The sequence below is a fragment of the Tinamus guttatus genome, unplaced genomic scaffold (assembly GCF_059628265.1).
Source record: "Tinamus guttatus ecotype Peru unplaced genomic scaffold, ASM5962826v1 Tinamus_guttatus_pri_ptg000509l, whole genome shotgun sequence".
Classification (NCBI taxonomy): Eukaryota; Metazoa; Chordata; class Aves; order Tinamiformes; family Tinamidae; genus Tinamus; species Tinamus guttatus.
Window position 1 is genome coordinate 2,479,587 of NW_028289043.1, and position 14,953 is coordinate 2,494,539.

Sequence of the window (14,953 nt, forward strand, 5' to 3'; positions counted from 1 at the left end):
CAAGGGGCACTGACTACTGAGTCCTGGTCTCTTATGTGCTTTAAGACTCTTCCGTTGCGATTATCTTCCTGCTGCAGTCGCAGAAGAGGGAATGTCCCGTGTGGTTTGCTGGCTTTGCCATCTTCCATTAAGGAGATATCTGTGCTGTGGTCTTATCAGGCAGCAGGCCTTCTGGGGTTGCCCCCATTCCCTGGATGACTGGGAGCAGATTGTCCTTCTTTATCTATACAGGCCTTTCCTTTAACCTTCTTCTAGTGCTTGCACACACACAAACACACACACACACAAGCCCTTTCCTTCATAGCAGTCTTAATATTTCTGTTACAAAACTCAGCATAGTTTTACTTCCTAACACTCGGAAGCAGACTTTCAGATTGATTAACATAAGAGTTAACATAACTGTTTACATAACATTGATTAACCTATCTGCAATAGTGGTTAAAAACAGATTTATTCTCTGAAACATAGATTCATTTTCTGAACTTACAGTTCAGAGATGCATGCTTGAACCTGTTTGGACCTATGCAAGCTAAAATATCTTGGAGCAGAGAATTCCCCAGCTAAACTGCACAGTATGTTGTAGGGGGAGGAGGGGAAACACCTTGTTTTTTTTTGTTTGAACTTGTAGTTTGCTAGCTTTCTTTGATACCTACTACTTCTTAAAGGGGAATGTGCAATGATAATGATTCTTCAAGGTGGATCCTGTGATGAATCCCCTGCAAAGACTTGTTGTAGTGTAACAACCATGTCCTCATTTTTTCCAAATCTTGGCATGGATACACAAATTTGTTCTTTCAGTACTTTTAGGCTTCTGTTTAAAATATACAGTCCAAAATATATATTCATATGCACATTTTTACCAAAGTGTTAAAAATTAATAATTCAACAACTGTGCAAGCATACACATGAGTCTCTCTGATTTTATTGACATTTTGCATGCTTAAAGTTGAGAGAAATTGAGTACTGTGCTGAGGAGAGGGTAAATTCATAATATCCTTGATGTCTATTTTCCCAAGATTGATTTTTAGCAGCCCCAGCTGTAAATTTAGTAATGCCAGGTGACAGCAAAAAGTGAGATCGCTGTGCAAGGTTCCAGCAAGAACACTGTCCATACATTCCCTTAGTAAACATCAGCATGCTGAATTGTGTCAAGGCATTAAATGCATATATGATTATAATAAAGTGGTATATTTTTTAACTGGGAGGCATCATCTCCTGTTGCATTTGAAGGGTTGCATGAAGAACCTTCTTCTGGAGTGCACACAGCATCTTCATTAGAAGATGTGCTGTTTGCAGCTGATCCAGCAGCATCAGTGTGCAGCACGTGCTTGAGTCTCTGAATACCTGTAAAAAAGAAATGGAGTTCACTACAAAAGTCTCTTTGCCAAAAGAAACAGTGAAAACTGACTGGACACATAGAAATAATTTGCACAGTGGGAGTGGTTAAATACAGGGACAGGTTGCTCAGAGCAATCTCTCTGGGTAACCTCCATCTTTTGACAGTCTCAAAACTTGACTGAAGAAGGCCTTGAGAAACCTGCTCTGACTCACAAACTGGCCTTGCTTTGAGGAGGATGCTGTTCCCCTTCAACATACATTTTTTTTTGTATGATTCTATATTCTCATTACTCCCATTAATTCACAAACAAATGTTTTGACAACGGTGCACTGCACTGATTCAAGATTGAGAATTTTATGACATAGGAGATGATGGGTGAGTTTTTCATAAACAACACAAGAGTTGCATAAAAATGAGTGGTGCTGAGGAATTCTCACATGAAATTATAAAGGGTAATTTGAGAGAGGAAAGAACATGCTACATAAAATTTGATTCACGGACTCCTGATAGAGTTGAAGATGATGTTTGAAACGAAGCTCTGCAAACTTCAAAGAATTGATATAATCCAAAACAAATACTTTGCAATCTACACTCGAGGCCAGTATAATACTTCCCAGTTTGTATGTTATAGTCCCCTCACAAACTTGGATGGAACAATCAAATTAGAACTTATCATTTTGCAATGTTACATATTCTTAAAACTTGAATGCTGCTTTGTGGTACATCAAAAGTAACACAAACTTACACAAATAAATCTTATCTACAGAATCAGCAAAAACAAATCTAAACCATCCAGGTTCATAACAATGAAAAGCTTTTCCAGGACTAATCAGGAGTTTTTCATCAAGGAGCTTCTGCCATAATTCAAGTTCAGCTTCAAATGTCTGTGATTTCAAGAACTAAAAGAAGAAAATAAAACTTTGTTAAAGACTGAACAAATTCATAAATTCTTTAAAGGATTTTCAGGGACCCGATATTGTAGTGTGTACCAACATACACGATTATTGTTATTTAACATCCCTACCCCTTTTCAAACTTCTTACATACTTTTCTGAAGTCTGCCCACACGTACAGTCCTCCCGAACTTTTGAGCACAGGTATTCCAACATCTGCAAGTCCATCCACAAGAATATTCTGTGCTTCTCTAAGTCGCTTTTTGTTGGTAGGAAAAAACACGTTGTCCAACCAATCTACCACAGCAAGAAAAACAGCATTCTGTTTTATTTCTGCCTATAAAGGAAAGTCCAATGGACACATTTCTAGCGTGTCTAACCTCTGTCACTAATGAATTGACTGAGAACATGCTGCACGGGCCCAGGACAGCCGTGGAAGACAGCCAGCTGATTCACAGCTTTCCGAATCTCATGATTCCTGGTATACAGCACTCCCACTCTGATACCACTCATACCAAAATCCTTGTAGGACGAAAAGAAGAGAGAGAAGTAAAATTTTACTTTATGCTTGTATTTTATCAAACCGCCATCTGCAGTCATTATGATATATAGAATAGAAATTCTCAGAAAAATTAGATTGCCGTATCAACTGTGTGGCAAAATAAGATTTTCTTATCCTGTAATAATAACATTTGATGACATAGAAAGAAGAACAGATGAGTGAATACAGAGACTAAATTTGGAATCACCAATACTGGCTATTTAAACCTGTGATCTGCAGCAGGCATTCTTCATAAGTGATTCCAAATCTACCTAAGTGTACAACAGCAAAAATGTATTAACGGAAACTTTCCCTGTGTCCTTAAGCAGGAAGCCAAATTGTGTCACAGTGCAAGGCATAAAATCCAGCTTTCTATCCTCACAAGTTGCTTAACCTGTCCTAGCAGCTTGATGGAAAGAATAGTTAACCCAGTTTTGAATCATTACAATTATTACGGAGTTCTTAGATAAACTGGTAACATTTTATGCATGTTAATTATCTCCAGATGGAGACAGCAATAGTGAAAGAGAAGTCAGTGATGTGAGCCCTGTTTCGGAGCAGTCATCAGTTTGCAATTCCCTCCAAGACAAGAAAAGGCAGAAGGCTTCAAAATGAAGATCCAAAACGAAATGGAATGTTTCAACTTTCACTATGCTTTCCCACACCACAAGCAAAGCCTTTCATACATAAGCATTACTTTTTTTCTGTTAAGTGTATCACAAAGCAAACTCTACTGTAACAAATTTGAGACCACTAAAGAAAAAAAGTAAACAAGAATGAACTCAGTTTGGCACCTGTAATACAAATTATGTCAGAATTTGTGGGGAGAAATATCATCATTTAAAACATAAACATAATATATTGACCTACCTTGCTAAAACCCCACATAAAATGTATCCGTTCTGGGTCTGGTACACTGAATGAGAAGTGTTAAAAGAACTGCTGTTACAGAGGAACAAATTATATGGGTTACAAAAAAGAAATAAAATACATAAAACTATAATACATTTTTTTGTAAAATTTGTATATAAACCCTTAAAATATTACGATGTTTTTTCAGAGCTGTTGTAACAAAGCTATCTTACAACACACACACACAAAACGGAAAAGAAAATGATTTGCACTAAGACATAATGGTCTGTTTAAGATTCACACAGATTCTCATTACAGTGATCAAATTCATACTGAAACAAAATAAATGGTGGAAAATGGTCGTTGAGTGAAAATAATGCTTTGCTCATCTGTACTACATTTCAGGCTGTGAAAGAGAGAATTAAATGTTTTAGGGCATGTATTTAAATTACGTGATGCAACTAAACTAAATACATCTCAGAGGAAAGAGAAGAAGTTGGACATTTGAAGAAGTTGGCTTTTCTCCTTTGTGTAACTTTTTGTAAGCAGCTCCAAGGCTGAAGATTTCCTCCCTCAGACACTTGAAACTGGGTGAATTCTCACAGTAATGAGCCTATTCTGGTTTCATGGTTTGTACTGGCTTCTGTATGGTTCATTTCTGGTTTATGTTTTTGGATGGATAAGACAAGCGCTGGTCACTCTTGCTTGCTGGCACTTTCACGGACTTGGGAATTTACCATCAGTGTGACACTTAAGGCAGTTACACAAAGACAGTAACTTACTTTTGGGAAAGAAGTTTCGTTAGTCACATGCCAATAGCTTTAAATATTATTTGAACATTTGTTTTTTCATCATCTCACCCAGGAAACTAACAGCCCAACAGGATACTAATCAGACACTCACTATAGTAAGTAACCTGCACAACTTCTAGCAGTTTAATTTGCATACATGGCATAACAGAAAATAATAATAATAATAAAAAAGCAAAGTGGAAAGATGACAGAGGTCTCTGTCTGTCTTTGACTGTTATTTCTATGCTATGCACACCAGCTGGAAGCAAGGGACTTGCCCTTTAAAGCAACCTGTGAGGAACATCTCTCCTACTAACTAGTCTCCTAGTTGCGAAGGTCTGGATGTGACTTAGTTATATTGACTAGCCAGCATAAAAAAATAGCATAGATTCTGTTTAGGATTAAGTGTCTTCCAATCTCTGCTAAGAAATCACACTTACCAGTCTAAGCTAAGGACACTGGTGAAGGTGGCATCACCATAAACAGACAGCATATATATTTCATCCATGATCACATGAAGTTCGTGTCTATGCACAGAGAAATGCAGGCATATGAACATATTGAAAAGAAAGATCTTTGCGTATATATGTATGTCAAAGTACCTATAAACTTGCCTATTTGCTAGTATACTCGTCCTATAAGTTTTACCCCAAAATCAATTCTTTTTAAGGTGGTGAGGTGTACTGTAAGCACCTGTGCATCACCAGCTATTTATCTGATATTTCTCAGCAGAAATAGAATTCCATTCCATAATATCTGAAATAAAACTTGACTGCATGTTTAATCCAGTGGTTCTCAGGATTATGTGTGGTCTTTACTCAAACCCTATTTAAAATTTCAAACAAACAGAACTGTATACCCTCATTTAATTTGATGGTTGATTTCTATATTCTTTGTAGAAAAGGAAATTGGGTTTCAAAAAAGCTTTTATGTTTTTTTCTAACCCTTGTCCTCATAACGTTTTCGTACCAACTGGATTGCATCCTGAAATCTGGGCACCATGCTGGGTAAAACGATACATTTGCCATTTAAATAAACTGCTGACTGAAATAGTGCACTGAACTCTCAGCCTCCGCTGCTGTTTCTGTGACAAGAAAGAACATGACAAAAATGCAGGAACACTATATTATTCTGTTTCAAAGTAAAATAAACTAACAAACAGGAGGCTTTGGTAGATAACGAACAATTAATACTAACCTACTCTATTTAAGATTATCAGAAAATACCAAGCACAATCAGATTCTGAAGTATGTTCAGAATTTTACAGCCATTTGGCAAAAGCTCATTGAAATAATAAAGGAAGCTTTTTTTCTCTGTCAGTACCGAAAGGATTCGGGAGACTGTTAAGTCTTGAAATGCGAGTGCTGAGCTGGGCAAAGGTAAAAGACGGGGAATGAGAAAGAGACATCTTGGGGGTATCTTCCTTTGAAGGAAAGAGAATTGCTTATAAATCTCAAAACAAATAAAAGATACTAAGACACTTCAGACTGTTAAACTACTCTTGGTCAATTAAATTACTGCCCTTCCCATCAAATTTCAATATTCTCTTACTTTGCTAATATTTCAAGTGACAGCACTAGGCATATTTACATTGTTTAGTGCTAAAGACTTGGGTAATCACCTGTTGCCGTACTGCTGAGCCATTCCTCAGAGCAGGTTAATAGCGAAATTTCAATAAGCAAACAAAAAGCTTTAGTAGCTTAATCCACACATTAAAAGTCCCCAAGAAGTTTCATTCAGAAACACATTGCTGGACCATAATTTAAGTAACATATTTTAGTGTCCTCAGAAAGGCCAAATAAAAGGGACAGCTCTACAAGAAACATGAGCAGGACGTTGCAGAACAGCATCCTGGAACATATACAAACCAAAGAACAGGGGATCACCCAAGGGTGAGTTTTCATTACCGCTCTGTTGAGTAATGGAAAATTAGTAATGAGCAGAGAGCTCTAGGACTCAGACCTGTGTGCAAACTCCAGACACTCTTTCAGCAGCTGGGGTGGGTAAATGTCCCCTAATGGATTGTGGGGGTTGATCAGGATTAACGCTCTGACTCGGCGACCCTGAAAAGAGAAAAGTTGATACTCAGAGATGCCAATGACATCAAAGAGAGGATTGCCAAGGATGTAGGTTAGACAGCTCTTCAGTGAAGAGCTACCTTTAGAAAAATCGTAACTACACATAAATAGATGTTTTAATAACTGAATAAATTTATTCATTTATATATATTTTTTATATTAATTCACTTCAGAATTTATAGAAACTTAACTCCAGAAACATACTAGATAGTTTGCAAATGAAAATCAAGTTAACACTCCTGCTTAAAAAAAAAAAAAAAAAGGAAATGAAAATGAAAATCAATGTCAGCCAGTGAGGTCATGATGTTGTATGGATTGACATTTATTCCTGGTCCTACAGCCATACACACTTCCGAAATATTTTCGCAAGAACTGAGCATGTTACTGTGAGTTGAACAGAATTTTGACTTTCACATACTACAACCAGCTAACTAAATAATTTCTCATTGCTGATCATTTCATTTTTTTTTTTAAATAAGTAAGAGACTGTGCAGAAGTCAAAAGGTTGAAGATTTAATTATTTGGTGTTCTAAGAGAGGTGCAGAGGGATGAAAGGAGATCTGGATGAAGAATTTTCTCCGCACTCCTGTATGAGATTATAAAAATTCTACTGTGTAATGAGAAGAGTCCTACATGGTGAAAAAATAGATTAGAAGTACAAGTATCATCCATATTTTTAACTCTACAGGTATATCTCAAATTCATCTATTTTCTATTTGCTAAAAAAAAAATCTTTAATGTGTGTTAACATAAGCTATACTCAACATAGATATATTCATGGTGTACAGTTAAATACTGCACAGCAGGAACTTTCAAGAGATAAACTCTGCCAGCATGAGGAATGGCCTTATTATTTCATATTTGGGATAAACTTTAAATAAGTATTTTTAATTCCTCTAATCTAAGGAGGATTATTTACAAAGAGTAACTCTAGAGGAACTCCAGAAGAAAAAGAAAATCATCTATGAGGGGGCACTGATACTTACTCTCCCCCTCAATAGGTATTTTTTTTTCTAAATGTTATGGGTACTGTGAGAAAAAAGAATACTTTGTTTTTTTCCCTTTGGTTCCATATAGAGGAGGAAGAAACTACTTGGAAACAAGCTAAGATGTAAATACAAAGCAGTAACAGCTTTTCCACAAGAATTTCTTGCATGGATGTCCTCGTATTTAGCCTGTTTCACATCTGACGTCTTCAGTAGCAGAAGATGCTGAGGGAACAGTTAGTGATCATAGGAACAGCTGCTGTGGGATGGGGGGTTCTCAGTTCCTAATTAATTGTTGCTCCAGCTATTTATTATATTACATGCACAGAAATGTTTGTAATATTAACCATGAGAACAGCTTCACCTCCTGGAGGATGGCGGAGACGTGCAGGTCTCTACAGAGTTAATGTGCCCTGTGATCCACGCTTTGTCCAGCTCACACTTGGCAGCCACAGGAAGGGAACTTGGGGGCTAGCTGAAAACCTTGGCTAAGATCAAGTTGCCATTTGCCTGAATGCTCCATCCCACACAGACTGGCACGGGCGCAGAAGCTGACCTGAACATACAGATCTTGTCTGAGCACAGAGCAGCTCAGCTAACTAGGAGTTTCCACATATCTCGATCAAATCAAAACAACAAAACCCTCAAAAATCAAAATGAACAAAGCCCCCATCCAATAACAGTTTTACTGCATGTTTGCATGCATCCAAAATACCTACTTTTGTTTATATGTGACCTTACTCATCAAACTTCCCTTTGGAACTGACCTTACTTTTATGCTTTACCTATGGTCAAATCTCATTTTCAATCCTGGACTAGGACACAACTCTATTTGACCTCTTGTTTTGAAACCATTATTAATACCACTACCACACCATTTTGTTTTTTTCATAAATTGTTTCGCTGTCCATCCTATGCTGTCTCTGGATGGATCTTTATGAGGAGGATTGCAGACAGTTGACCATTTCCAATTTTCCATGAAGTCTGTGGATAATGAACTTCAAGATGATGAGAATGTTTCAGGTGTTTATTGGCTGAACTAAAAACTATTGAACACTATTCAGTTGTAATGGACACTAAAAAAACTCCAAATCATTCCTTAAGTAATCCAGTTGCAAAAGGAGAGGGAAGTGTTAAAAAAAAAAAAAAGAGGACATACAATGAGGCAAATAATATCATGCAGTGCTGACGCAAATAAAATCACTGGAAATGATAGGTTAAATATTTTGAACTATTGCAGTGTCCTGAATTCTGAAAAAAAATACGTTTTGCAAGGAGCCTTCATAGTGGAACAATTCTTACCCCACCTCTCTGACTTTCCAATGATACTACATGGTACAGGGTCTGCTCAAAGTCTGAGCAATAGCTCCTTCACTGGAGTTCCATAAAAATCCACTGTGGAAGAAAATTGGTCTAAAACCAAATTAAGATCTGTTCTTCATAAAACAGGAAAGGATTTTTCTCTATATTTTATTATATTGCCCATGTTACAAAATTAGTTAAATTCCAGTTGTGAGAATTGGTCCTGCTTCAGTTATAAGATTGGAAAAATTTGTAAACATGAAAATATGTAAGTAGTTCAGTACTGGGAAGTTATGTTGCTTACAAAATAACTAAGAAAACAGAAAATCAGAAATTACTGAATGTTATTCTTACCTGTTTTTTAGCTCTATCTAGTGCAGCTTCTAGTTTTTCAACAGTTAACTGGAAAGGGTGACTTTCTTCATCTGTCACCTGTAGAAGAAGAATAAAAAATCAACAAGAACAAACAAACAAACAAACAAAAAAGCAATGTGAAGAAATGCTCTTACCCAGCAAAAATATATTTGCCATTGGCTTTTAGCAAGTAAGTTAAATGAAGCAAATTTTGATCTCACTAGCTCAAGGAGGGAAAAGAGCAATCCAGCAATATTATCATAACCTCATAATCTGAAATCAGGAATAGCCTTTCATATGTAACTCAATTATTTTTCTATGTTGTCCTTATACAGGGCTGTTTTTCAATGACTTGCAGAGGAATTTGTGTGCTAGGCATTTGTGGGTTCTTCTTCCCCTCTGACAGCATCACTTGATTTTACAGCAGATTCTGCCTCCTTCTGCTTTTCTCCTCAGACCACCGAGCTTTCAGAGGGGAAACTTGTGTTAGCCCACACAGCAATAAATGTTGCAGTAACTAAGAGAAAAAAGGGTTGCAAAGCAAACTTACTTCTTGCAGGAGTTACAGATTTGCAGCTCACCTATTACAAGTGAGCACACCAGTGCAGGAGGGCTCTGTGCAAGAGCAAACGTGACCTGCACAGCTGAGCACACCAGGTCCCTCCTGTGCTGCAGGCTGCAGAAAAACCCAGACTGCCCCTCGAGGGGCTCCCGGGCAGCTTTACCTCACTGGCCAGGGGCACGTGGACAGGCTGAATTCCACCATACAACCAGGTTTTCGAGTGTATACCACCATAGCACGGAGTTGGAATAAGATATCCATCTAAAAATATGAAAGATAGAATTAACATTTCTCACGAGCAATTGTTTCCAGTGCACTATAAGGAACTAAACTGGCAACATAAGAACAGAGCATTTGACTTAATCTCGAAGCCTTTACTGCAGTCTGAAAGCAAAGAAGACACCCTGCTAATGACAAGAAATACTATGTATCACTTCATTCAGTGATGCATAATACAAACAGGCTGTCATAAGGCACAATACTTTTATATTCACTGCTAACTAAAGTTTTCAAATAAGATTTATCAGCTTTTACTCACCACCAGGGTCACATAATACAGTTGACAGGGTAGCGAAAACAGCACAACAACCACTCATCACAGTGATCTAAAAAACAGAGTACAAACGTATAATAGCAGAAATACCAGGACCTGTCTTGTTTGAAGGTAACATTCAGATGACTAAAGTAGATTAGTAAAAGCTGTAGTAAGAGTTTTTATTAAAAGAAATAGTCTTGGAACTACACTTTCTGGTAAAATAAGCATTACATGCAAAACTTAAACCAGTCATTCTACTAAAGTTAAGGTCTTGCCTCTCTCTTCCCACCTCTAAGTTTTCCCAAAATGAAAAGGTTTGCCTACATTTCTGCAGATTAAAAGCCAAGCGAAGTCCACAGTATTTTTAAGGTGTCTGGGTTCACAATCACGCTCCGTTGGTGAATCCAGTAGTTTGCCAAACATTTAAATCTATTCTCCACTTTTTCCAAAATGTCTAGGATTGCAATACGATCTGTCTTTCTTTCCCTTCCCAGTTTAAAAGTGAAAGTCAAAGAAAGGTTGGAGAGAGATACTCAAAGAAGAGAAACATGTTTCTGCCTTCCAACTTCTGGAGCAACTGAGCAGAAGACACTACAGCTGCACTACAGCTATCACACATACAGTTCATAGCTTTTAATTTTGCTTTCTGCATTGTTGTGGGAACAGAAGGATAGAACAACTTTCTGGAAGTACTTGAGAATTTCTCCCTACACCTTTTCCCCATGACTTTGGCAATTTTCAGTTTATAACTCATGGCATATAAATCCTGGACTGTCATTCAAAAGCAAACAAACAAACAAGAAAACAAAGGAAAAAAAGAAAACCCTCTCCATATTAAGTGCTCAATAATTTCAAGATTCCCATTTTTTCAACAAAAATATACACTAAGACGGCTTCTGTCCTACAGCAATTCCTCCTGTGGTATCTTGTCGGCATTTGTGTACAGATTTACTCAGTTTTTATGAATTTAAGAAAAAGAGAAGGCAAAGCTAAAGCACTTGTCTTACATGGTCTGGATTCAGTGCTTCTGCAGCTCTGGCATAGTCAGTCAGAAATTTGGCAATTTCTTCTCTGAACCTGAAATACAGTATTAAAGTCAACTATACAACCACCTATATCTCAGAAAAACACAACAAACAAACACAGAAGAAAGTTTACCAAGATGAGAACAAATGCATGATCCATATGTAATACAAGACTTATAAAAGCTTTGAAGGTTTTGTTCTTCCTACAGATTGAACGATATTATTTCCACAGATATCCAGCATTCTTAAGGTGAAAGAACACAGGAGCCATCTGTCGCCTTGAGCAACAGCAACTGTGACTCAACTAGGATTTCCATCAAAAAACTAGCCAGTAAAGAAGCATCTTTTGACTTTTTGGAGACTGGCCAAGAATCTGGGCATCGTGAATAGTGGAATAGTGGGAACTGGGAATAGTGAAACTTGAGTAAATGAACATCAGATCACGACAGATCTTCAACCCTGGTGCGGGCAATGTTAGAGCTCCTGCTGAATTTCATGGAGCCAGTGTTTTACCTGCACTCTTTGCAGCAGACACAGTTTCAGTTTATCCCTCACTACGTCTAGAATAAACAATTCCAAGAAGCTGTAATGAGCTCTGGATTTTAATTTTTTTTTCTTTTGCAGTAAAGAAAGGTAGGAAAAATAAAAGGCAAAACCAAAAAATCCAGAAAAGCAAATCCTGAGTAGGAATCAGAAAAGGTGTCACCAAGCCACAAGCAGTAACTCACCTAGCCCTTGGGCTCAGCAGTAGTGAAAGCTCAGCCGGCTGGACACGAGCCCCACTAGCACTGAACAGGAGCAGGGTGGAAAAGGGAAAACTGGCTGCTTACCTTTTAGTACCTTGCGTGTCGGAATAGCGGAACAGATCAGGCTCCAGATAATTCATGTCAGGTCTTCCGAGCTAGTTACATCAGAGAGACACATGGCAGAACACTATTTTCTTGCATGTTTCTCTTCTGTTCTACCATATTTATTTAAAAAAATCAGTATTCAGTAACATTAAAGAAGTGGAGAATATCAAAATTCCTGAGTTGCAATTATTCTCGTATTTTGCACTTCTCTTGTTTTGTTCTATTAGACAGCAACAACATTAAAACATCATCAAAGCAAGGGAAGAAAGTCATGAAAGAACTATTTTTAACTGTTCCGTCGTGAATTAAAACAAACCCTAAACATCACATTGAAGAAAAGCATACCAGCTAGGAGATTATGCATTACTTTTGAGATATGTCAAAAAGACAACAACAATCAAATCTGTCAATATTTACAACATTGATTTTTAGTTCAAGCATCAATTTTGATTTGCATCTCAAAGAGCAGGAAAAAAAAATGACAGTAACCTTGACTTTTGGCTTTGCAGAAATGCAAGTCACCTACTAGGGCACAATTCTACCCTCAGAAATACACTCCTTGAAAATTTCCATACCCAAACAACCCTTTTTTTGGTAGAACAGGAGCAGAATCATACAGGAATTCTGCTTCAAGGTTAGAGAACATGTTCAATCAAACCTGAGTGAGGTTTAAGCAAAAACAAAATGATTTTGGCGTTCAACCAGAGGCAAGCTTTCAGAGTAAGTATTATTTTGCAAAGCATTTTCAAACCTGAAACTTGAGCAGCCCATGCAAAGGATGCTTATTTGTGAGAGCCACTCATCCCAGCACTCTCTTGTGCCACAGCGGCTGCTACCCGAACCGTGATAATTTTTTTGCTAACCAGGCACCACAAAATCATCAAGAACCAACTGGCAGCTAAATCCACATCAGCCAGAAGACGGCAACACTTACTCTCTCCTCTATTAAATCAAAGCAAAGTTTGTTCTCGCTTGTTCCCAAATTCAGAATGCCCTGAAAGAAATTACAAACAGCAGCATTACATGGCTAGAAAAGCACCCACGTGGCTCTCTCGGATGCACTTGAAGCATCTCCCCCGGCCAGCAGCGCCCACAGGAACCCCTGGGTGCTGATGGGGAGTTTTGGGTGCGACGATGCCCACCGTGGGCCCCCCGGGCCCTGCAGCACCTGCGGGTTGCGGAGGCGATCGAAGGGGTCCGCGACGTACAGGGTGAAGGCCTCGTCCAGCAGCGCGGGCGCCGCGGCGGCGATGCGGGCGCCGCGGGCAGACAGAGCCGGCGCTGGGCCCGGCCGGGCGCCGCCGACGCTCATCCTCCCACCGGGAAGCGGCTGCCGCCTGCGCCAGGGCCTGCGGCCGGGAGGAGGCCTCGGGATCGGTTACAGCGAGGAGAGGAGCGCGGGGGCGGCGGGAGAGCGGCGGGCGCAGACCGAGCGCTCCCTCCCACTGCCCCGGCAAGGAGGCCCCAGCAGACCGACTTCTCAGTGGTTCTTCCTATGTTTCACATGCTGCTTTTTTTATTTTTTATTTTTTTTCAATAGGGACATTTTGTTCAAATCGCGTCTCTCAGATATTTTTGACGCTGATGAAATGGCAAGTAACATCTAGCAAAATGGGTGTGAGAAAATGGGCTGCTTGTTCACTGCTGGCAACCCTTCTACACCACACGCTCCTGGGGCAGCTTTTTTAATATTGAACAAGGTCATGCTATTCTAGCTATACGCCTTTGACAAGATACAGTGCTTTGACAAGATACAAGCAGTTTTTATTTTAGTATCAAAGCAATATGTATTATCAAGACATAATTTAGATTTCTGTTCTCTGAAACTTGGCAGACTAGGGACACAGAGTTTTTAGCTGGTTTGGGTGAAGGATCCAAGTATTTTCCCACCAGAAAAAAAAAAATGCCACAACCACAAGGATGGTTTTAATCCTAGCTGTGTTTTTGCTGGAATTAGATCTGACTGACACTGACAGGTTTTTGTAGTCCCTGGTCTTCTAGCGAACTGCAGATCTTTGACAGAAAGGGAAATCACTCAACAGCTACATGCCCCTACTAGGCAGTTTTGATCAAATCCTGGTGCCAACATCCACTTATCCCGTGGGTCTTCTGTGGTGGTCAGAACCATCAGGTCAGGTAACCATCACTGCTGTGAGGCACCGAGAGCTGAGTGTATGCGAACAAGGAATCTTTCTCCTGAGCGCTCTCTCATGGCTAAATCATTTCACCCAATTCAAGTTATTAAAGTGTTTTTGGAAAACAGAAAGATTCAGCACTGCTAAGAGATTCAGATCTACCCTGGTTATCTAACAGCAGCTAATATGATACAGCTGCTGTGTAGTATTTCAGGAAGGCAGCATTCCTGGAAGTGCTACAAAAGCTCCACCAGCTGCTAAAGGATATGGGGGATGAATTTTCACACATCATTTTTGTTACACTTGTGACCTCAATACCAGTCAACTGATTCAGCATTTACCAGGCACCATTCAAGGATCTCGAAGTATTTTACCCCAAGCCTCTCTGCTGCATCGCTGAGACTGCACTGCTACACATTTGTCAATACATTTTTGCTTCAATATAGTTATTTATGTTATCCTTTGGCCTACTCTAGAAAGAGGAAAACCAAGGCAATTGCTCCTTGAAGCAAGATTTTTACAATTCCAGTCACGTATGCTAATGCAAAGAGATAGATACTCAGATAAATGACTTAAAGTCTAAACCAGAATTATGATAGAATTAATGTCCCCAAAATTTTGTAACCGACGCAGAGTTTGGTATTAGTTAATAGCCATTAAACACAATATATATGAGAGCAGTTGTACTGAAATAGAACACATTATCATG

General features: G+C 38.8%; 1 protein-coding gene across 1 annotated transcript; it reads right to left on the reverse strand.

The window, feature by feature from the left end:
- Positions 1 to 978: 978 nt before the first annotated feature.
- On the reverse strand, positions 979 to 13,421 carry LOC104580676 (1-aminocyclopropane-1-carboxylate synthase-like protein 1). Its single transcript, XM_088533535.1, has 14 exons — positions 13,278 to 13,421; positions 13,044 to 13,103; positions 12,089 to 12,159; positions 11,241 to 11,310; positions 10,237 to 10,303; positions 9,862 to 9,959; positions 9,137 to 9,214; positions 6,379 to 6,479; positions 4,857 to 4,943; positions 3,644 to 3,689; positions 2,613 to 2,754; positions 2,387 to 2,529; positions 2,085 to 2,238; positions 979 to 1,344 (listed from the first exon to the last, which is right to left on the reverse strand). The coding sequence occupies exons 1-14, from the start codon at positions 13,419 to 13,421 to the stop codon at positions 1,157 to 1,159; spliced, it is 1,449 nt and encodes a 482-aa protein (XP_088389661.1). The 3' UTR covers positions 979 to 1,156.
- Between the last annotated feature and the right edge of the window lie 1,532 nt (positions 13,422 to 14,953).

Bases quoted from the DNA above. Each gene is read 5' to 3' on its own strand.
- LOC104580676 (XM_088533535.1), bottom strand. From the start codon at position 13,421: ATGAGCGTCGGCGGCGCCCGGCCGGGCCCAGCGCCGGCTCTGTCTGCC. The intron at 2,755-3,643 runs GTAGGTCAATAT...TCGTCCTACAAG, and splicing joins TTATGTGGGGTTTTAGCAAG to GATTTTGGTATGAGTGGTAT. The intron at 2,530-2,612 runs GTTAGACACGCT...TTGCTGTGGTAG, and splicing joins TCAATTCATTAGTGACAGAG to ATTGGTTGGACAACGTGTTT.